The following is a 22,124-nucleotide window of genomic DNA, read 5'->3' on the forward strand; positions in this document are numbered from 1 at the left end:
CTAAATCCTGGTAGCACACAACCCGCAGCCGCAAATTGCTGGCAGATGGGGTAGTGGGTCCGAGCTCCCTGCTCACTCCACTTCCCAAGTGACGTACCTGAGTGAGAGACGCGCGAAGGAAGCACGTCGAAAGTCGAAAAGCCAGTCTTTGGCCGTGCTGTGGCCATGCTAAAGTTACTATGGCGTACAGTCCAGACCCGCTCCAGGGCAAGTGGATGGGACTTGGATCAATTGGGACGGGCTGAGCCAGGTTCTGGCTCGATTGTCCACGATTGAGTGGGGCCTTGGCATCTACGTCATACGAATGTCAGGTGCAGGCCCTCGCTGCGGCTGCGACTACAAAAGAGCTCGTCTTCCTGGTCTCCTGCAAACCATCACCACAAGCAAATTCACTTTACTCTCCCCATAACCTCATCCCAAACCACACACTACCATCACAATGGCCTCCCTACACTGTAAGCAAACACTCACTCCGCGTTCTAGCTGCTGCCCGCACTTGCACGAGCAATTGCGCACCATGTGGCAGCTTAGACATCGCAATTGAAGAATCTGACTAACAATCCATCTCAGACCTTCCTCCCGTCAAGCCCTCTGCCATTGCCCTCGGCACGGCCTTCAACCACGCCGTCTCCCTCGCTGTCCTCGGCCCCGTCTTCGGTGACGCATACCGCCGCGCACAGCAGGCAAACTCCAAGGAGGAGTACTTCCACAGCAAGGAGGCCGCTACCGCCGCCGCATCGTGGGGTAGCTCCGTCCTCGGCTCTGGTATCCAGGCCTACGGTGTCGGTGCTCTGATCAACGCTACCGGAACTCTCACCTACAAGGGTGCTGCTTACCTCGGCTCCCTGATCTTCTTCGCCTCCGCCGCTCCCTCCGTACGTCATCCCACGTGTCAACCAAACTCCACAATCATCCACTAACAGGTCAACAGATTGTCTCCCAGGTCGTCACCGAGAAGCGCCCCATGGACACCATCGCCATTGGTGCTCTTGCCCGCGTCCTCGAGACCGTCGGTCTCAGCATGTTCCTCACCTACTGGGGAACCCGCACCAACCCCTTCGACTAAGCGTCTCGCCCCATAACGGCAGAGGAGTTTAGGGATTCTCATCTTTGGCGGTTTAGATTGATGCTTCAGTCAGCGAATGATGCAGATGATATGAGCTAGCAAAAAGCTTGATAAAGGGCTTGCTTCTTACGATGTAATATACCTCAATGAAGGAAATAATTCATGCAGTCATCTTGATTATGCAATTGTGATGACGTCTTGTTCGTGCTTTCATGAACGTGCTTGTGACACACATCCATGAAGTAATGTCCTTGAGTCTCGGTAATATTTAGCACATAGCCCTATCCTGGCATACGAACGCTGCTCAGACTTATTCTGTGAGGTGCCATGTGTCTTTCTTTTGAACTCGTTGCGTGCATGGAGACGTTAATACATTCAAGCACAACCTTCGTCATTCCCATATTCTCGCATGACATAACAACAGAACCGACAAAAATCTTAGTGATCGAAGACAAGCTGTGATGCAAAATATCCATCCAACTTGCTTTCCATGACATTGACGACATTGACTTTTATCTTGCGGCGAAGCCGTGATAGTGATGTCGAAGCATGACAACGATGACGTTGAACAATTTCGTGCCACGAGCTACCTGGAAGGTCTTTCCGGATACCTCACCTAGATATGTTCGCTGCCTGCAGCTGCAAAGACGACCAAGGCTTGCTTATCAAGATCGCAGCTGTAGATTGCGTCTAGAAGAATCTGTGGGCTAGTGTGAGTGTCATCGTGTTGCGAGCGGAGTTTTATAAATGCCTCTACTAGTAGCAGGAAAAAAACATGAGCCAAGATGAGTGTAATATAAACACGGCTAGTGAGGCTTCCCATGTCTGCGGTTATGTCAGTCGTCAGGATCGTGACCAAATGGTTTACTCTGGTTTTAGAATAAAGGCTGTCTATTGAACATGAACGGAGAAATGGTTATGTTGGAGTTGGAGAGATTGGGATTTTCGGGCAAAACTTATGGACAATATAAGAAGACGGAGATGGAGCAAAGCTTTTGAAGAGAATGGTCATTCCTTAAGGATGATGTATTGGCCTTGTTGGCCTGCTACCCGTGTGCCGACCGATTCCTTTGATATAAGACCTGCTGTACCGTGATTGCGGTATCTAGGTGTACTCATGGTGTATGAACAGCAGCTGACAATTTTTTCGGTGTTGGTCCTGCTCGTGATACTGAGAAGAGCGATGTTTTGTGGCAGTCTGCACTGTGGTTTCAGTTTGAAGCAGACAAGCCATGGATCGGAACTCATTATCTGAGAGGACTTCCAGATGCGGCCGCGATGCTGCATTACCGTTTCGAACGACGGATGCAAGATCCACACAACCGCTATCTCCTCGATACCGACCCCTCGTGTTCCGGCGCAGCTTTTCCTAATACCGCAACCTCATTGCGCTTTCACACCTCACCCCCTCCCCGCCGCCTCCAACAACCCCGACACAGTCGTAACCCTATACCCCCTCCTCTTCAACACCGGCAACACCTTCCTCAACATCGGCGCCGTCCACCCCCTCCGATCATGACAAATAACAATACTGCCCTCCCTCACCATACTAAGCACATGCCGCGCATTCACCGCCGGATACGCGATCTGCGGATCATGAGGATACACACTACCCAGCACCATCTGGTACCCCATCTCCCTAATCTGCGCCCTCATCCTCGTGCTGAAGAAACCCGAGCCAGGTCGGAAGTAACGTGGCGGATGCGGTTTCCCCACTGCGTCGTAGGTGCCGTTGATGTAGCCTTCCACTTGTTTTACTTCTGCAGTGAGGGTTTCAGGGCTGAGAGAACGAGATGGCTCGTCGTGCATGGCGTGGTTTCCCAATTCCATACCGCTTTTCACAAGAGCCTCGAGTGCATCTTGTCTTCCTGGGACCTGGCCTCCAATAACAAAGAACGTAGCGTGCGCATCATTTTCTTCTAGTACCTGCAAAATCTCTTTCGTGTACTCCGACGGCGCATCGTCAATCGTCAAAGCAACAACTTTCTCTCCTCCCGCTGTTTTCGCCAAAGGCACGTGCCAAAGCACATCCGGCCACCTCCGCTGAAAATACCGTATCAACGCATTCGGCGGCTTGTAAATGACGTAAAAAGGCAGCACAAAAGCCACCATCACAAACAGCAGGAAGAACATGGTGTACATGCGTCGACGGCGCTTCGCTCGCGTTGTCGGCAGGCGGAAGAGGCGCAGCGGAAGGCGGGGCATGGTATGCCGGTGTACAATGGGATTTGAGGATCGCGATCTTTCATCGTAGGGAATGCGGCGCGAGATTGGAGGAAGTCATGTGGGGTGGGGTATTTAGGGTGCGTGTTGGGGATGCGCGTTGGTGGTTGCGTTTGCGTGGGTGAGGCTTGCGAGGGTTGGTTTGTGGATCAAAGGGGTTAGGGGCTCATGCAGGGTTGTGACATCGGGTTTAGCGCGGACACGTGCAGGCGTGGTTTGGAAGAAAATCGCGGTCCGCGAAGTTTCTTCTCTTGTGTACTCGACAGCTACGCACGATGCGCAGTTTCTTCGGCAGCACGTCGCACAGAATTGACGCGTCTACGTCGTGTATGCTGGGCATGGCGCACATCATTGCCTACGATGAGGTGCTTATGTCGTTTCCAGAGTTTGAAACGACTGAGGTCCACCAGGATATACGCGCCCGCGAACCTCACCCGTACCCGTCCGTACATCACGATTTTCAATTTTTTGTAGAATCAGGAACCAATTTGTCACGCTTGCTCGAACAGCTACAACTTCGATACAAGCCCTCTAAGAATGTTCCAAGAACGACCCCGTGAGCGTTTAATTGACCTGGCTGCCTTACTATGTGGCTACTCGGGTCTCATTCCGTTCATACATTCCCTGTTCAACCACGTTGCCTTGCGTTGTTTTACGAGGATCCTGTACTATTTGGAAGCATCTGGAATGTCGGGTTCCGGCAGCACTACGGCTGTCGAGATGTGTTGAGCGGTTGCTATATGGGTCTACCGGTGCCCTTACCCGTCGACATGATGATACGGACACCGCGTACTCTCTGCCCTTGTAACGACGGGGAAGCCTTGGCGGTAGTTACGGACGACAGCGGGGAAGGTTATAGGGATAGCGGCACTTGAAATCAGCCTCATGCATTTCTCGAAAGGATATCCTGGGACGTGCAAGAACGCCTCACATTATCTTAGCATTTCCATAGTGACTCTGGATGACTGATCTCATCTCCGTATATTCCGTATATTACCAATCTGGTAGGAAGTCGACGGCATTGTCTTGACCCGTCCGTATACGGCGACCAAGAAGTGATCATCGATAGATGAATCACTGCTTACCTGTTTGGGACTTTCTCCGCGTACTTGCGATGTGACGGCTTAGCTACATCTTTAAGCTTTTAGCTCCCGTCAATGCTGTTGTACCGTTGAGACACATCATCTCCGCGACGCCTCAATTCGGCAGTTGGTCACAATTGCAGGTTCGCGGCTGATGCCTTGTCGGCGGCACGAAGCGAGGCTGCCATCGTTGTCAAAATGCAGAGTGGATGCTTGTAACGCGTTTCATCGGAAACAAGTTACCGCAGTGTGCGTATTGGCATCACATCGTGATCCAAGATTTTAATGTGATGAGCGTCAACGCGCGTGCAGCTTTCCTCCGGAGCATGTATTTGGTCATCTTGATCAACCTTCGGTCAAAAAAGTCGATAGTTTGGGCGTCAGAAGAATCGAGAGCGACATATAAGACTGATGTACATATAAGCCTCGAAGCCCATCGTACGATTATGATGGATGCCAAGTATGGAGAAGACTAATCGCTGCCAGAGCAGCACATGGTTCACATGGTTTATCGATTAGGAGAGTGCAAGGTTTCAAAAAGATGCCCCCGAGACTAAAAGATACATCGGTGTGAACGGCTTCAGGGTACGAATTGGGTAAGCGAGTAGATTTAGAGTGTAGGGGAAATCCCGAAGGTAGGGAAACTTTCCACACAAGAAGGCCCGATGCGCAAAAGGGATAGTCCAACGAGGTGGAACTTGGTGACTGGGTAAAGCTCGGATGTGAACACCATGTCCCATGCGGCAAAACTCTGCAACTTGGGCGAAGATTTGCAGTCTTGATACCGCGTTCCGGGAAAGCTCAAAGATGAAGTCCGATATACGGTGAAGGTCCGAAGGTCCGAAGTCGATGGTAGTTCGGCTTGGTATTGCTACTACTATTCCCAACGTTCAGGGCCGGCAACAGCAGTGCGAGGGTGCGGTCGAGAATAAGGCCACGCTCCCCTGCACGCCTTGTATGTTGTGCATAACATTACGGCTCCTGTTCGCACGGCTGGTACCCTCGTGAGCACAGGGTGCTCCTTGTGTAAGCGCGGTTTTGCCAACGATTGAAGTTCTTCTAGCAACATTCCCAGCAGCGGGGTTATTGCGCTAGGTTTGAGCACAATCTGCGGAGAGCACTCCGCGGCTCGTCTGGACCGACAAGGTTTGGCGAGCGATCGTGGGGGAGGCCTGAAACGCTCCTTGTCCTGAGGTGCCGTCCTCGGCATTCGAGAGTAGACGCGCGGGAATGAATGGAAGGTGTCAAAGTCAAGAGAACCACCGCAGGGATTTGCTGTACAATTAATTGTATTGAAAGGGGAATCTGGGTGTATCGGTAATTGCTGTCTATTGTCAAGACATGCCGCTGCAAGACCGAGAATATACATTGCGGTCAACGTCAAGAGACGCTAGATGTGCTGGTGCGCTACTAGTAGAATGTAACAGAGGTGCTCGTCTGACATGCGTATCCTACAGGTGTATGTTGTTACAAAGTCGTAATGCATGAATGTACAAGGAGTGGTTTCGATGGCCCGTGGGCGGGTGGTGAAAGTCTGTTCGCAATTAGACTGGCGGCGTCTTGGGCTTCCTCTTGCCGATGTTGTAGCCCCAGCTCCTTAGTGTTTTGACCACCTTGGGGAGGACGGCTGCGGTAAGTGGCACGCGGAAGAAGATCAGGGATTTGTGCACGAGGTAGGCTAGGCCGAGCTGTGACCAGATGGCTGTGGTGGTTGTTAGCAGTGTATACAGCACCAGAGGCAGCGGTCTTGCGTACATGCGTTTGACCCTCCGTCGTGTCCAACCGCCTTTCCAGCCTCAACGTAGCCTTCCCTCGCGGTGGCCTCGGCAGTGGTCTCGTCGGCTTCGGCCTCTGCTGGCTGCTTGCCAGCGTCGGGAATAACGAGGCGGACGACACTCCAGAGGGCATTTTTCAGCACATGCTCGTAGTGGCCTATCCGGTCCGTGCCCAGTAGCCGCACTGCCATGAAGCAGAGGGGGAAGTCGATGAGGGACAGGCCCAGGTAGACGCCCACTGCCGTCCAGCCATATTCGCGAGAAAGCTTCTTCAGTCGCTGCGATACCGAGGGCGCAGGTTCGGGACTGCCAAGGTGTGGCGTGGGGTTGTGCGACTGGACGGGCGGTTTGTCGCTCTTGAAGCGCAGCGAGCGGAAGCGGCGGCCGAGGGCAGATCGTTGGTAGCGGAACAGCAGCAGGGCGCCGTGGTGCAGCGACTTGCTTCCTAGGCTGGGCCGGGCGGCGGGTTGGGCAGAGGTGAAGAAGTTGCGGAGGAAGGGCGCCGATGGGCGTGAGGCGGCACCACTGGCGGCACCGCCAAACGGCAGCGTGGCAGGCCACAGGCGGGCGACTCGTGGCTTCATGGCATGGACGATCGGAGATGGGCAGGGCAGGTGAATCGGCTTTCACGTGGGGCGGTGTGGTCGACTCAGGCTCGTTGTCGCACTCTCAAAACCTCGCCAAAGCTACCGCCGTTGGTGCATCGTCACCATTGCCATATAATTTAGTCAGGGTCCGTCCGTCGGATCATGGTAATCCCGCCCCCCGACAGATTCACCGTCGCCGCACGAGGGCCCATGGCGCCATGCACCGCGCGCGCATGCACTCTTCCTAACGCGATTGCCGACTCTGCTTTACCCGTAGATACCACACGCAGTCGTTGTAGTAGTAATCGCTTCCCGGAGCATACCGTCGGCGACGGGCATCATCCATACACCTCGTGGTTCTCGTCTCGAAGCAGAAAGACGACGCACAACATCCCGCCGTGGACGCGCTAGAAAGAAGAAGCCAGAGTTTACCGAGTCACTGACCGAAATGTCGCTGCCTCAACCCTCGTGTCATTGTCGTGGCCATGTCGCATGTCGGATCCTACCGATGATATGTCACGCCGCGCACTGATGGCGTGAAGCAGCCCTGGTGGAGCAGCCGCTCAACAGTTTCGCCCATCTCTGCCAGAACTGTCTCATTTCCTGAACGCCTTCAGTTTCTACGTGGCGAACTGACCCTGCCGTTCGTCCAAAGCCAGCACCCCGGGGTCGTGTCGTGCGCACAATCTCAGAATTGCCTGACAGAAGCGTCAGCCTGCATTAGCCCAACCGTGGCCAAGAGCTTCCTCGGGGAGTCTCGAAGCGTGTTTCCTGCAAACATCTGTTGCAGTCCATGACCAGAGCGGCATAGCACCACGCCCCCTTGCGGGCGGAACATGGGCAGCACTTGCAGCGACGCACGCCCGACTCCTTCGCCGTCGCTTGGCCAGCAACATCAGTGTGATGTCTCGCAAGCGCGCCGGTCATTTGCAGTCCCAAAAGCCCGTCGAGCACGCCCGAAGTGTGGCGTAACTAGGCCGCCGCCTGCCAGCCGGCATCACACTCGAGATGCATCGCGCCAGCATGGACCTCCATGGCGTGCCGGATTGCATTTCACGCGTCGTATTTACTGTGCATCTTGAATTCTAAATTGCGGGGTCACCACGCGTAGCTTTATTATCGACCGTGCGGGTCCAGCTCTCTCTGTATGCGAACCTGTTCGCTGGTACCGAAAGCGCAGGAGTAGTGGAACAGGAGTACCCTCCGTTACAGAAGTCCAGTCAATACAATCGTTTCACAACCCACTCTCCTCGCAACCGCATGCCATTATCCCGTCGCCTCGCCTCGCATGGGGTGACTCTGGGTGGGCGGTGGGTGGGGCTGATCATCCTTGGGTATGACAACTGCCTGCATCTACATGGTCGAGCGTCTGCTCAAGGGCGTTGGCATCTCGCGGACGCATCCGGCCTCTAACAGTCTCCAACGTTTTACATTAGCCTGATTCGATCTGACAAGGTTCCACACATGGTTCCGCTGCGCTGCAGTCGCCGACTCGTCCTGATGCCTGGCGACGCGTTTGCAATTCCCGGCGCCACTCCCACTGCCGAACTGCATCACGACATCGCCAACCTGCGCCGACTGTTGTATAGTATGCTCATCTGCTTTAGTGGGCGTTCACCTGTCATTAACTGGCTCGCCCTTTCCTTTTCGTCCAACTCTCTAGCCGACATTCCTGCAGCACGGCTCGGCGCCTGGCTGCGAGCGCCTGGGAAGGTTTGCAAGTTGATCCTTTAAAGTTTTCGGCGTTCCCACAACCCTGCAACCGCACCAGTCTCAAACTTTGAGCTTTGGGTACTGAGCTGACGAGTGATGGAGACCACTATTCATCTACCTGGCCTTAACATCGTCCTCTTGCCGCCGCATTAGCCCCTTGATTGGCCCGTGGTCACGAGCGTTCCTCTGCCCTCTGACGTCCCAAAGCACCGGACAAGGGCTCCTCTTCGAACGGCGCCAGCGTCGTCTGTGGCCCCTGCTAGCTCGGCTGGACTCTGGAGTTGATCGCCATGCCCTTGCAAAAGCTCGGCGCCGTTTGTGACTTCCTGGCGGACCAGGGCCCTGGTCTCTCACATTATTCGGCGGGATGATACTGTGCTTTCGTGTTACACCCATTCCTTCGCTTCACAACTTGACAGCGCCCAAAACGGCACGCTCCCGGAGCCAACTGTTTGAGGCTTCGACTAAGCTCTTACCCTGCGCTGCTGCATGAGTTGTTGTTCAGGATCTGCCTGTTTCTCCACGTGGGTTCGTCTCATTCTCAACTTGCCTATTAATATGCCTTCGTATATAGACTACCTGTCCGCACTACTTCCTCACCTATTCTGCACCGTGTCTCACTACCCGTCACCGCTCTCTTGACATTATCTTCCACTCCCACGCTCCTTATCTTGTCGACACTACTACTATACTACTATCAGCCGTCGCTCCTTCCTCTCTCGTTTAGCCTCATCACCAACCAATATATCCTGCATTACACAGCAACCATGGGTGGTAACACGGAATATATAGCAGGCCACGGCTACCTCTCTCTTGGCCAGGCTGTTCACGTTGCTCAAAACAGTGACGGAGGCGTTGACCAGCAACTTGCCCAATTCCTTGAGAAACGCCTTGCCGTGGTCTGGTCAAAACTCAACGCTCAACCACAATCCTACATCCTCCCACCAGACGAATTTGCGCTCATGAACTACTATCGCACACGATTCGGAGATAACGAAATAGTTCGCAACGCTACTAAGAGATTCTGGGACAATCACAAAGGCGGCCAATAAGAGCTTGCCGGAAACAACTGCTCTCGTTCTCATACGGCGGGGATCCACGGAATTAGCAAAGCACGGAACGGCAAAGCAACAACGATCTACCTCCGAACCACCTTTACAAGCCTTCGCCCACAACACCTACTTTCCGCAACCTTCCGCCGCATTTTGAATGAGGCAACAGCTGCATTTTTGAATTGACGATGTAAGTTTCGCCTACTTGTTACAAATTGCATCACGTACTGACTCTCATCAGCTGGCTATCGCATCGTCATCGACTTTCTTATTTGGCGTTCATCGGTGTACCAAGATACCTGGACTTCCGCAAGATACCTCTCCAACGGAGTAACGGCGTTTTTCACAGCAAACCGCTACTGACCGGTTGCTAAAATGGCGTTTAGCGTGTGCGATTGGAAGCGCAAGAGCGATGGAATTCATGCAAGGCGTAACGGCGAACTATTAGAATTGGCATCACCTATGGGAGCGGTACCCAACAACGGACGACTGTGTCTCGTAACTCTGCTCTTAATACTAATGAGGCTATCTCAATCTACTTCCGCTTTACTCACGACTACCCCGCTTGCGCAACCCTACCCCCAGACCGTGTCCTTGAGAAACCGTGCTACGAACGAATCATCTCTGCTAGAATGCCTACAGGTTGCGCCACCAGTCCTGAGTCCAGTTGATGCATGCCAGCAGACCCTGATGGTCCATACATTTGCCTCCTCGTACGGACAGCCATTCGTGGGACAATTCAACCCGCCGGAGTGCAGCTTCAACAGGGTTACCTTCAACTTTACCGTTACCTCTGCCGGCCGGCAGTTTGACCGACTCGGTGTGATGTTCCTTGATGATACCGAAGTGTTCCGGACTTCCACTGCCGAGCCAACACAAGCCGGCATAATATGGACATATGTCAAGGACATGAGCAGCTACCAATCTCTTTTCAATACGCCACAAAAGATAATCTTCGACCTCGGTAATATCGTCGACGATACATACACCGGCTCCTGGTATACGACGTTGACTGCCACCTTCTTTACCGCCGATGATGCTATCGAGCCCGCAGATGTCATCATCCCAATCTCGGCACGGAAGTCGGGTCAAGATGCATCCAGCGTGTTCGTCGTACCGGAGACAAGAGCAGTCAACAGCGTTGTGCTTCCGCAGAACGCGAAGAAGGCGGCCTTCTCGATCTCCGCATGTGGCCAGGCTGCTGAGGAGTTCTGGTGGAGCAACGTCTTGTCATCAGACACCAACGCATTCGGCAATGACACCACGCTATACGGTCACTCGGCCTTCCGAGAACTTCGTCTACTCATCGACGGATCATTGGCTGGAGTCGCCTGGCCCTTTCCCGTCATCTTCACCGGTGGCGTTGTTCCTGGCTTTTGGAGGCCCATCGTAGGCATCGATGCATTCGATCTGCGAGAAGACGAAATCGACATCACTCCGTTCATACCATTGCTCAGCGACGGCCAGGCCCATAGCTTCGAGATTCAGGTTGTCGGCGTCGATGATGATGGTCGTGGGAACGGGAACTTTACGACAGCCATCGAATCGAATTGGGTCGTTACTGGGAAGATCTTCGTTTGGCTTGACACTGGCAACAACGCTATCACAGGACCCGCGCCTACCACTGTTACGACTTCCAGTATCGTACTACACTCGTCAAGACGCGGATACTCGAACAGCAGCGCAGGCATCGCACTGGACTACTCTATTCAAGTCACTCGCAATCTGGAAATTCAATCCACGTTCGACACGCCCACAGGTTCAAGAGCAGTTACCTGGACCCAGAAGCTCACCTACTCCAACGTAGGAACTCTCAGCAACGGCGGTAACGACCAGATCGTACGTCAGTCGACAACAGGTACACATACAGCATCCACAGATTATTCCAAAAGCTACGAATACCCTCTATGGGTGCAATCGTCCTACAACGCACCATCAGGCGGCAACGTCAGCATCAACGCAAGCATGTCGCGAAGCAAAAACGTGCATCAACAAGGCGACCTAGCCTTTCCAAACGACTGGAAGACGTTCGACTACACGCGTCTACGATCAACGCCCTACAGCAACCAGAGCTTCCTGGGGTCCGACGTGGACAACTGGCAAAATGGCACAGCATCCTACCTGTCGGTGCCCGCACTGAAAAAGTCCTTCGGATCAGGCAGCACAGAGCAGCGCCTCACACTCAGCGGTGTAGGCAGCGCATCACAAGACGCAGCATCCCAGCAACTCTACCAAAGGCACATTGCCGCCACCAACGACTCGGTCGTGTATGACGACGAGAGCTTCGGGCGTCAAGTGCGAGGCCAGAGCAGGTATGCCGCTCCCAGCCTGCCGGGCGCGCCAGACGTCGCGCATGAGTATGCGGCTGCAGGCGTTAGAGCGATGCTAGGAAGGGGGCCAGCGTAGGCGACTGCGAAAGCATGATGAGGTGGTGGTGGAGGTGGATCTGCATTGGGACGAAAGGAAGGTTTACCGGTATCTGCACGACATGTGTCGAGCAACGCGATGGATGGATAGGATGGGGCACTACAGGCATGGGCATCTTAACAGTCTGTGGGACTTTAGGTTGGTGCGTACTAGCTGTCAAGATTCGCTTTTGGGACAAAGCAAGCGAAGTGGAGGGATGTGGTGGGTGGCCTTTTGTGGAGGTTGACTATATTCGTTGCACTGCATTTATTCTCCGTTATCGCACTGCATGCGGTTTCTCGACGTTGATGTTGGCTCTCACGACATATGCGCTGTCAGTCTTCTTTCGGTATCGTTTGGCGAGACAGCATGATCAAATCTCAATGCATACTGCACTGCACTCGCATTCTCTTCCAACAACGCGAACGCGGTGTTCTCATACCCATACCATGCAATGAGCCGGCCAATCCAGCCTAGGCGCCAGGGAACAACGGCTTTGCTTCCCAGCGCAACGGTAGTCGCAATACGAGTCGCGTGGTATAACACACACCTGCACCTCATCTCGCCATCCACGCCTTGGCTTCCCAGCCACCAAGTCCCACAGCATAAACTTTGCAAATAGTCATGAGGGCGAAGAAATACTGATCGTCCTATGATACCCTCAGTACAGTCATTCCCAGCTAAAAGCGAAGAAAATTTCGCTTGCAGCTATCCCTCTTGGCTAACTACTCGATAGTTCGCTTTCATGCCGCTTCCGCCCCGCCTCACCCTATCCTATATCACCTTCGCTGCTAATAACTTCCCGCCTAGCTTCCCTTACCCGAATGTATCATCCAGTACCCCACGCCGATCCACATAGAACGTCGACCAGGAGCCAGGATTTGTATTTCCACATCACCCTTGGTTCTTGCGGCTTTTCACATCATGGGTCTTCCTTGAGCGCGCTAATGTCGCCATCTCCGAAGCGGTTTGCGGTGCCGTCCTTCGTGATGTGGGGAGGGGGGGAAAGAGACGGTAAAAGCACACCAGTGACCGGATATCGTCTGTTCCGCTCGAGGCGCGCCATCATAGTCTCGATCTTATATGCCCTAGCTTGTCTTAACGGCGGCCTCAAACTTAATCGTAACGTTGAGTGGGCAGGCAAAGCGGTCGGTACAGCTGTCCGAAGCAGATTATCAAGGTCCCTTGCGTATATGACAACACAAATTTTTGTTTTTTGCCATTTTGAAAACAGGCAATATTCGCAATGCCTTCATGTTGTCAAGGCTATCATGCAAAAAGGTTGTTGGTGATACAGCGCGCTTAGGTCACGTTGGGTTGGAGAATCCAATCCCTTTTAGCCGACGGGCTTTCGTTAACGCGCGCTCCCGCGGGGCGCCTTGGAGCGGGAGATTTGCAGTCGATCTGTGCGTACGCTGCGTCTCCTCGTGGCAAGCCTGAAACGTCGGTAATGCACCGTGAACTGTGGTTTTCGCCTGGGGATTGTCTACTTGGTGCAAGAGGAAATCTCGCGCGATGCCTCATTCCAAGGTTTGAAAGGGAGGAAAGGAATATCGCTAGACCAACACAGCACACTACGGCTAATGGTGCATCACTAATTAAAGAAAGATGCGAATGCGAGCAGTTCGTCTCGGATGCGCATTTAGGGTTTGTAAAAGGAATGCCCTTTGCAGGTCGGGGGTTTGAGGCTGTCTGCCGCGGACACCGTCTTGCGAAGAGAGTCTTTCCGACCCCTGGAGGTACCTAGGCAGATCCACTGTGTTGGAAAATTACGTTCCCTTTCCTGGGAACCGTTAGCGATTGGTCGCTGGGAAGGAGCGCTACAATGAGAAAGACATTCATCACACCAATATCACGTCGAGTGTAGCGCGTGCTGCCGTGTGTTCCAGCCTTATCCGCCCCATAGTATCCATACATAGCTGCGAGTCATGGTGGTCGTTATGAAACGCTCCACCACTCATTTTCCTTTTTCGTTCCAGCTTACTGGTGCTGTTATGGGTCCACACATGACGCAAGGATGGTGCACACTTCTTTCCCGAAGGTCGTAAAGTAAGTTCAGAGATTATCGCTGACAGCCGTGGTGCTGTGGTTCTCATCTATCTGTAACACAATGGGTATCCCAGTTTTGGTAGCCTGGCGCGGTCCCCGTATGCGGACGTGTGACTGACAGGCCGGGGTGAGCGCTTCGGTTGCATCAATTCCAATGTGTGACGAGTGGTAGCGTTGGTGATGGTCAAGCGATATCCATGGATGGCAGACGGTGATGCTGTGCACTAGAGCAGTGGACGCCGTTTCGCGGGCTGGGAGATGCCGCAATTCGCTTTCGTGGGCCGCGGACTAGCGCTACTGATGCCGGTAGTGGTGTGCTGTGAAGTATTGAATATTGACAAATTCTCTCGAAGATGGAGCCCTGCCTGGATTCACCGGTTTGGTGTTGTGATATGTTGTCACACCTCAATGGAAGATAGTGTGGGACGCCTTGATCCGAGAAACACACTGCAACAATCCAACGTCCCTCATGGTAGCCTATCACCAGACCTACGGCAACGTCCTCAGGCCGCCATCTTGTGGCTGCGAGCCGTTCGCCCGTTGAACTTCGTATTCGAAGTTTGTTTGAGCCACACACCCACGCGCGCAAGCATGGCTAGTCCTGTACGACATTTGACGTCTGCTGCCGTTCATCGGTGTGGTAAACCTTCGGTGGGCGCGACGCGCCGATGTGAACGCCTCTAACTTTGTCTCGACGACCCATGCATGACAACGGTGGGCTGATGGTTCCTTCATCAAGTGGATCAATGTGACTAGATGGCGATCAGGTCAACATTGAGCTCGTTCTCCGCGTTCCCGAGGGTGGCTGCCACCAAACTTGCCTGTAACCGATGTTCGTGGTTGTCTGAGGCAGAGTCTGGGTCGCGCATAGATGTGGGCTGAAAAAAGGCCCGGATAACCCCATCCTACGTGAAGACCGACTTTGTGATTCCGGTCATTTTCCCGGACTAGGTACTTATCGAACGATCGTTGAAGATAAAACCGAGGTACTACCGTGAACCAATGCAGGTGGAGTGCCAACGTCATCATGAGAAAACCACATCCGAAGTCCCAACACAATTCACGGAAGTCTCTCAAGCTCCGTGTACGGCGTGGTCGCATTCAAGATGGATACTTTTCCATGAACCAGCGGGGTCTGGGGAGAAGCGACGCGAAGGAGGGGCGAATGTGTGGATCCGGGGCAGTGTCGCGTGCCTGTGACTCGTCGAGATAGATGCGCCTTCCTCATTGACGAGTGGCGCCTATGGCTGCGCTTTCGAGCGCTTTCCATCATATCTTCATGTCATCGTCACCGACTCACAAACCTCCATGAACCTCCCATGAAGCACTATGGTCCAGCCGCTATTTCCCAGTATTACTCGAGACGATGATAAAACCGCGCAGCGTCTCAGCGAGCACGAAATCGAGGCTGAATCCTCACTTAAACCCGGCGATAAAACCGATGAGGCGCTAAGCGTTCATCGCGGGGCAATTCGTGTACCTTCTCCGAACCCGTCGCTCATATCGATAGACGATGGGAATGTCGTACGACTTGGTCGGAATCCAGACTTTGCTCCTGTATACCATGAAGAATATGCTTTACGATCATCCGCCCCTCCGCGGACTCTCAAAGAGAAGATCGACTCTTTTTGGACGACGAACAAGGGTTTGGCGTACGTCTTGCTCGCTCAGTTCTTTGGGAACTTGATGAATGTTACCACGAGGATATTGGAAATGGAAGGAAACAGCGGTAGGCAGATGATCCTCATGTAACAACATGCGCTTATGCTAACCTAAGTTCATAGGTAATGGCTACCATCCATTTCAGATCTTGTTTGCAAGGATGAGTATCACCACGGCATGTGCTTTGTTCTACATGTGGTATCGGAAGATAGAGCACTTCCCCTTCGGTATGAAGGAAGTTCGGTCGTTGCTAGTTGCCAGAGGATTATTTGGCTTCTTTGGAGTCTTTGGCATGTACTGTAAGTCATATACCCGCCTTCTTGGGACCATGCGTATGCAGTAACTTGTCTCAGCTCGTACGATGTTGAATCACGTCTGAAGGTTATTGCTACTGCATCGCTGTGATGGATTCCACAGTACATCATATTGGTCTTACGTACTTGACACAATGCTGACTCCTATAGATTCTCTGATGTACCTGCCTCTGGCCGATGCCACCGTCATCACATTCCTCTCACCATCGCTCGCTTGCTGGGCGTGTTCATACTTCATCAACGAACCGTTCACCAGGATGGAGCAGATAGCTGCGTACATCTCGCTATTCGGCGTCGTCTTGATCGCAAGACCCGTCTCTTTATTCTCTGCGCTATCGCATTCCAGCGACCCGGTCCCACCTGCCTCCGGGGGCTTGGACGCCATTCCGTCAAACGGCACTGCGACTTCGCCGGATCGTCTCGCTGCGGACTACGACGATGTGACACCCACGCAACGAGCAGCAGCCGTAGGGGTCGCGATGTTGGGTGTGATAGGATCAACAGGAGCATACACCACCATTCGATGGATCGGCAAGCGCGCGCATCCGCTCATATCTGTCACTTACTTCGCAACATGGTGCACGATCGTTAGTATGGTGGCAATGGTTTTCCTGCCAGGCGTCGGCTTTCTACTCCCTAAAGGTGTGAAAGATTGGTCTTACCTGCTCTTTCTGGGTATCTGTGGATTCGTGATGGTACGTTTAATCGAGCATCTTGCGTTGCGCATCTCAGCTGACGTGACATAGCAATTCCTCCTAGCCGCCGGCCTACAATACGAGAAATCTTCTCGCGCAACGAACATGCTCTACATGCAGATGTTTTTCGCGCTTGGTTTCGACAAATTGATCTGGGGCACTACGCCGAGTGCTTTGTCCATTGTTGGGTCGTCGCTCATCCTTGGCTCAGCTATATACGTCGCGATGAACAAGGAGGAGCCGAAGAAGAACGTTGAACCAGTGGATCGTGGAGACAGCGAGGAAGAAAGGGGTTTGATGTCGCCAGTTTATGACGTCGAACGAAGGGATGATGATGACGCCGATATACAGATGCGACCACTGAGATGATGCTTCAGCGTTCTCTTTTGGATTTACTACCTCGCTTGACGCGCTTTCGCGTGGAGATTGCTAGACTTTTTTGCATGAGGACAAATAGAAACGTAGAATATAGACGCTCCGCATTTCTTGTAGTTGTCTAAGACTAGCACAATATCAGGCCTCAAGCATAATGCACCCTTCTTGTTTCTCCGATCCTGTCGTTGTGACATCCCTATTCATTGTTGGTGCTGTTGCGATATAATAGGTGGCGTGACAGCGGAGGTCTCGGGAGTAATATGTAGCTACCCCACTTGCACTCCACGCGCAGACTGCGACCCCATGTTGCCCACAAACATCCGTCAAGGCTGCGTCGACCTAGTAAAGTCAGCTGTCTCATACGGTTATATTGTTGAAATTGTACCAGCACTTCATCAACAAATCCTCTGTGGCGCAATTGGCTAGCGCGTCTGACTGTTACGTTAGTAGCTAGTTATCAGGAGGTTGGAAGTTCGAGCCTTCCCGGAGGAGGATTATCTTTTTGCCCCGAAGGCATCCTTTTGCCCCAACCACGTCGATGTGACATTCGTATTGAGACTGCGACGCATCATAATGTCATGGCAGAATCGATAAGCGCGCTGCATTTTTGCTTATAGAAGGAAGTAGCTCTATCGCTACTAAAGTGAGAGATCTCATCATGCTATCGACAGCCCCTTCACCACTAAAAGGTATAGGCTAAACCCTACTTCTATGCACACTCTCAAACCTCACCCTCCCGTCTTGTATCGTCAGCACATTGACTGGTACCTTGATGCGCAACGGCTCTTCGCCCGGTAGATTCATCGGCGCGGAAAAGCCTGCTACATGCGAAACAACAATGTCGCAAGTCGGGCACTTCCAGTTCCTACGCGCTGGGTCCACATATTCGTCGCTGTTCTGCTCGATTCTTTGGATGCAAATGTTGCAGAATTGGTGGTCGCAGGGACGGATACTGGGGCGTGTTAGTATGAAAAGGGTGGATTGGAACGGGTAGAAGGAGTGGAGGGGGGCCACTTACATGCAATCACACAGTCGTAGTTCGCACGTCGTGCACATCTTCGGCCTAGTTGGGTCGAATTCCGGTTCTGTGCTTATGCCGATATGTTGATCCATTTGGCTGACGCTCTTGACGTTGTCGAAGTCACCCCCATCAAGGCGTTCGTCGACTTTCTCTTCAACGACGAAGAAATCTCCACCAGCGTCTGTATATGCCTTGACGTCGGTAGATGGGGGTGTCGGAACGATATGCGTCACTTTCTCGCAGCTTACGGGGTCGAGGATATGGATGTGCAGAATGCGCGCCGCGGCGTGGTTCCATGTTGTGGGTGGGTAGGTGTCTTTGTATATGTCTTGAACTGTGTTGCCTGTTAATGAATGGGGCATGGTGAGTGTAAGGGGAGAATAGACGAACTCAGCTTTCCACCCGCTGCTAGACCCATGGCCTTGATGTCTCTTGTCATAACGATCTGGGGTTCTTGGACATCTGCTGGAAGAGTGTCGTCCCCAAAGCTGCTGCCCATAACGATCCTGGTTGGGGCATCATGAAAACCATACTGATATGGAGGGCTTTCCAAACGAGGTAGAGATCCTGAAAGTACTCGCCTGTGTCCCAATGTAAACTCTCCCTCGAATTCATCCGGTGATTGGAAAGCTGTAAGTTTGATAGTCGTCTCTGACCCCACTAGATGTTTGATTTTGAACGACTCCCAGCCGTCAGGATCAATGCTGTATGATCTCAGGACTTCACCGACTTTGCAACCAAGCTGTTCAGGCGTTTTCTGTTCGTTCAAGCCATTGTAGGTTGCGAAATGACCTCCTTTGATGCAAAGATAGCGATCACTGGCGTGCGACCATAAGCGTTGATCGTGGAAGAGCTTGGGTGTCACTTCAAGCTGCAGTCCTCCATGCTTCTCCTCGGATGTCTTTTGCCCTTCTACAGTGTAACCGGAACCAACTAGGTTGAGTTAGCCACGAAAAGATCTAATTGACCGCTAGAAAAGGTGATTGGCAGACGTACGTGGCATGGCAACAAATTGCCGAACGATACCTGGGGAAACACAGATTCCGTCCAGCCATTTCTGGTCAGGAACCACAATGTAATCTTGTTCCAATTCTCCATCTTCCCTTCCATCCATGTCTTCCGTCGTGAGACCAGAGACGGCGTTGACATGGCCAACGAAGACGCGTACCGCACATCCATAACACTCTTCCGGGAAATTGAGCCACATGGCCTCTCTTTGCCACATTGGAAGGAACACACCGCCGGCTTCTCTAATGCTGAGCGGTAGATAGTCGGCATATGCCTCTACACTGAAGAGATCGTAACTTCCCAGCGAGCCCGGCAAATGGTGAATTTTGTCATCATCTGGCATCCTGGGGGTCCGCTCAAGAGATACATGGAACCCGCAGTTGCTTTCGATGATTTGCTGTGAAGAAGTTGAGGAATTAATGTTGAACTCAATCGGTTTGCCGTAATGTGTGTTCGCATGGGAAATGAGCGATTCCGTGATCTTGATCGTGTGCTTTGTCGACGGTTGGTCGGCCCCAACCACGATGACTTCGTCATGATCTGTCGCCACCTGTTTGTTTACATATTGGCTAATGTCAATGGATCCATAGAAGAGGCTGTCGGGCTTGCGGAAGCCCCAATCTATTCAACGTTAAAGCAGTACTTGGTTTGGGGATCTACATGGTAACCTTTGATCCGTTTCAAAAGATCAGAAACCAGCTCGTCTTCATGCATAACTGTGGAGAACGTCGGTGTTTGGGATTGGTGTTCTACATTTCTTCGGGCGGCAATCTGCACGTTCTCTAAGGCCTCGATCTCGATTGTACGGGAGTTCGTGTGAACGACTGGAGGCGCTATAGAGCTCATCGAAGGCGGCAAGGTTTTGTGAGTAGAGCGGCCGATGATTTGACTATAAAGAAAGACGGAGAGAAAGTGATGACTGAAGTAGGGTGCAAGTCAGCTCGACGGGAACATTTATGCCTTTTCAGGTGGGGTGATCTCAGCCGCACGCTTGCGCCCGCTTTCATCGCATTCAGCTGGGCTAACACATCTGCCTTCCTCACACCGTGACGAGGAACAGCAAAGATGTCTTTTGGCTTCTCCATAGGAGACATAAGTATGTGTACGTAACCGTGATGTATCGTAAACGTACTGATTGTAACTAGTCCTCGTTAGTCAATTAGCGTACGACCTATACTCGACTGTCAGCTCAGGAAGGAAGTCAGCCTCGCGGGACCTGGAAGAGCTCGAAGAGGTGCTATTCAGTCTAAAATGCGCTTTGGACCACCTCAAAGATGTCTCTAACGATGTGATCGCACGACCAGGGCTCCAAAGTCGCGACGCGGGATTCAAAGAGAAGCTTGATGTGATGATCGGCTCTTGCGCTTCAACACTACAGGAGCTAGATACAGTAACGAAGAAGTACCGTCTCGTCGAAGGTGAGGCAGGTAGAGAGAAGAATAACCTGCGCACGCTGGAAGATGTGAAGAAGAGCATCCGAGTCAACTGGCAGAGGGTACGGTGGGACCGCGAGAAGCAGTCGCTGCAACAATACCGAGAAAAGCTCAGGTCGCATACTGATGCGATAAACCTCATCCTGACCTCAGCGCTCTGGTAAGCTTTGAAGCTCAAGTCTGGAGTGAGCATAGACTAATTACTTGCAGGGCGACTGTTGCTTCTGCTGGCGAAAGTAGCAAGAAGAACCACGAAAAAACACAGTCTTTGCTGGGTAACTTGTTGCGCAACCCAGCTGTAGATGCGAAGTCCGGAGCGATGGTGAAAGAGATACACGCGGTACTTATGAAACCGAATCCAGATCCAGAAGGAGTTCAGATGGAAGCGATACCAAGTGTGGAATCGGCTGAAAACGAGGTCGATGTTACTGCAAATCCATTGAGCGGCTCATTGTTTGGTGAATCATCTGGTCCCATCGAGGATCACGGCAAGGGGCTGCCTTCAATGACCATTTATGCGTTGTCTGCTTTGCCGCGCGGAACGCCCAAAACAGATGCACATATCAGACCTATCTCAACAGGAGTATCCGTGCGAGGTTTTCGCGGTGTGACGTCTGGGAAAGATCAGCCCGATACGGAGAGTACATTTCGTCATGAGCGTCTGATAGGTCATGCCGAGCTACCAGCGGCCACTGTCCAGCTCAACAACAAACGCCGTGCCTTCGGAGCAAAAGAGTACGAAGCCTTCAAAAAGCTCCACGCACAACCGACGAAAGTCTCAAAGCCGTATTTCCTGACGAGTGTGGCGCCTACAAACCAGGAGCTGCAAGACTCCATACCGCATATCTTCCAATCGACAGCAGAGGGTAAACAGCAGACGCAAGAGCTGAAAAACGAGATAACTCGCTGGACGCATGAGTTCTCCCGCTTCGTCAACGACACGAAAGCAACTCAGGCAAATAAAGACGGGCATGTCTTGACCTTGTTGGGAGCGCTGAACGAGGCAGTAGACAGCAGCACTGAAAAATCTCGACAGCTGTTCTATGACACTTCGGACTCGGCGGGCTTCGCAGCTGTGTTAGACCGAATAGCAACTGTGTCGAAAAGTGTGAGAGTAATGAAAGAGATTGAAGAGTTCCAGGATGCCAAAGAGGAATGGTCGGAGCAGACTGTCAGATAACTCTGTATAAGGTGGTCGTATAAGCATCATCTCCTACACTTGTATTCGCTGAAGGACCGAACAGCGACAGTAACTTCGCGTTGCCCGAACCCTTCTTGTGTCCCTGCAATGTACTTTTTAGGACGTGTCCGGCTTCGCCGCATGCTCCTTTGAACATGAGCACGTTTTTGGTCTGCGAATCTACGAAAAGGCCAGGTTCCATCGTGGAGAGTTGGGACTCGTCCGCATTATGAGGTATGATGTCGTGGATTATCAGACGATCACCGGTAGGTAGTAGACACCACAAGTCGCCAAGTGCGTTGCGTTTGGCGATGACGTCTGCCAGGGTATGGTTTCTGAAGTCGACGAAGCGATCTTGCTTGGTGATCTTCGGTGCGTGGTCGATAGGACCATCGGAGTGGGCGTACCATCCGACATCCTCATGCGGAGGTACGAATTTCCGTTCCTTCAAGACATCTACGAGCATTTCTGCTCCAGCCGCGG

At 52.6% G+C, this 22,124-nt stretch overlaps 7 protein-coding genes and 1 non-coding gene across 8 annotated transcripts; 6 read left to right on the plus strand and 2 right to left on the minus strand.

Annotated features, from left to right (window-relative positions):
• Positions 1–304: 304 nt before the first annotated feature.
• J4E78_003606 (uncharacterized protein) lies at positions 305–1,066 on the plus strand (the record flags this gene model as incomplete). Its single annotated transcript, XM_049364244.1, has 3 exons — positions 305–311; positions 571–875; positions 932–1,066. 3 exons carry the CDS (start codon positions 305–307, stop codon positions 1,064–1,066), a joined length of 447 nt encoding a protein of 148 aa, XP_049224909.1.
• Positions 1,067–5,915: 4,849 nt separating this feature from the next.
• Positions 5,916–6,730, minus strand: J4E78_003607 (uncharacterized protein; the record flags this gene model as incomplete). Its single annotated transcript, XM_049364245.1, has 2 exons — positions 5,916–6,073; positions 6,127–6,730. 2 exons carry the CDS (start codon positions 6,728–6,730, stop codon positions 5,916–5,918), a joined length of 762 nt encoding a protein of 253 aa, XP_049224910.1.
• Positions 6,731–9,213: 2,483 nt separating this feature from the next.
• Positions 9,214–9,498, plus strand: J4E78_003608 (uncharacterized protein; the record flags this gene model as incomplete). Its single annotated transcript, XM_049364246.1, has 2 exons — positions 9,214–9,220; positions 9,242–9,498. 2 exons carry the CDS (start codon positions 9,214–9,216, stop codon positions 9,496–9,498), a joined length of 264 nt encoding a protein of 87 aa, XP_049224911.1.
• A 462-nt stretch (positions 9,499–9,960) lies between these two features.
• Positions 9,961–11,904, plus strand: J4E78_003609 (uncharacterized protein; the record flags this gene model as incomplete). Its single annotated transcript, XM_049364247.1, has 3 exons — positions 9,961–9,969; positions 10,084–11,341; positions 11,378–11,904. The coding sequence occupies 3 exons, from the start codon at positions 9,961–9,963 to the stop codon at positions 11,902–11,904; spliced, it is 1,794 nt and encodes a 597-aa protein (XP_049224912.1).
• Positions 11,905–16,186: 4,282 nt separating this feature from the next.
• Positions 16,187–16,993, plus strand: J4E78_003610 (uncharacterized protein; the record flags this gene model as incomplete). Its single annotated transcript, XM_049364248.1, has 2 exons — positions 16,187–16,396; positions 16,676–16,993. 2 exons carry the CDS (start codon positions 16,187–16,189, stop codon positions 16,991–16,993), a joined length of 528 nt encoding a protein of 175 aa, XP_049224913.1.
• Positions 16,994–17,402: 409 nt separating this feature from the next.
• On the plus strand, positions 17,403–17,491 carry J4E78_003611. Its single transcript has one exon. It is a non-coding gene; the product is annotated as a tRNA-Asn (tRNA).
• Positions 17,492–18,013: 522 nt separating this feature from the next.
• On the minus strand, positions 18,014–19,023 carry J4E78_003612 (uncharacterized protein; the record flags this gene model as incomplete). The annotated part of the gene is made up of 3 exons (XM_049364249.1): positions 18,014–18,348; positions 18,411–18,953; positions 19,017–19,023. 3 exons carry the CDS (start codon positions 19,021–19,023, stop codon positions 18,014–18,016), a joined length of 885 nt encoding a protein of 294 aa, XP_049224914.1.
• A 1,103-nt stretch (positions 19,024–20,126) lies between these two features.
• On the plus strand, positions 20,127–21,641 carry J4E78_003613 (uncharacterized protein; the record flags this gene model as incomplete). Its single annotated transcript, XM_049364250.1, has 3 exons — positions 20,127–20,130; positions 20,174–20,621; positions 20,672–21,641. 3 exons carry the CDS (start codon positions 20,127–20,129, stop codon positions 21,639–21,641), a joined length of 1,422 nt encoding a protein of 473 aa, XP_049224915.1.
• Between the last annotated feature and the right edge of the window lie 483 nt (positions 21,642–22,124).

Source organism: Alternaria triticimaculans, assembly GCF_023758025.1.
Source record: "Alternaria triticimaculans strain BMP 0046 chromosome Unknown scaffold_3, whole genome shotgun sequence".
NCBI classification, from domain to species: Eukaryota; Fungi; Ascomycota; class Dothideomycetes; order Pleosporales; family Pleosporaceae; genus Alternaria; species Alternaria triticimaculans.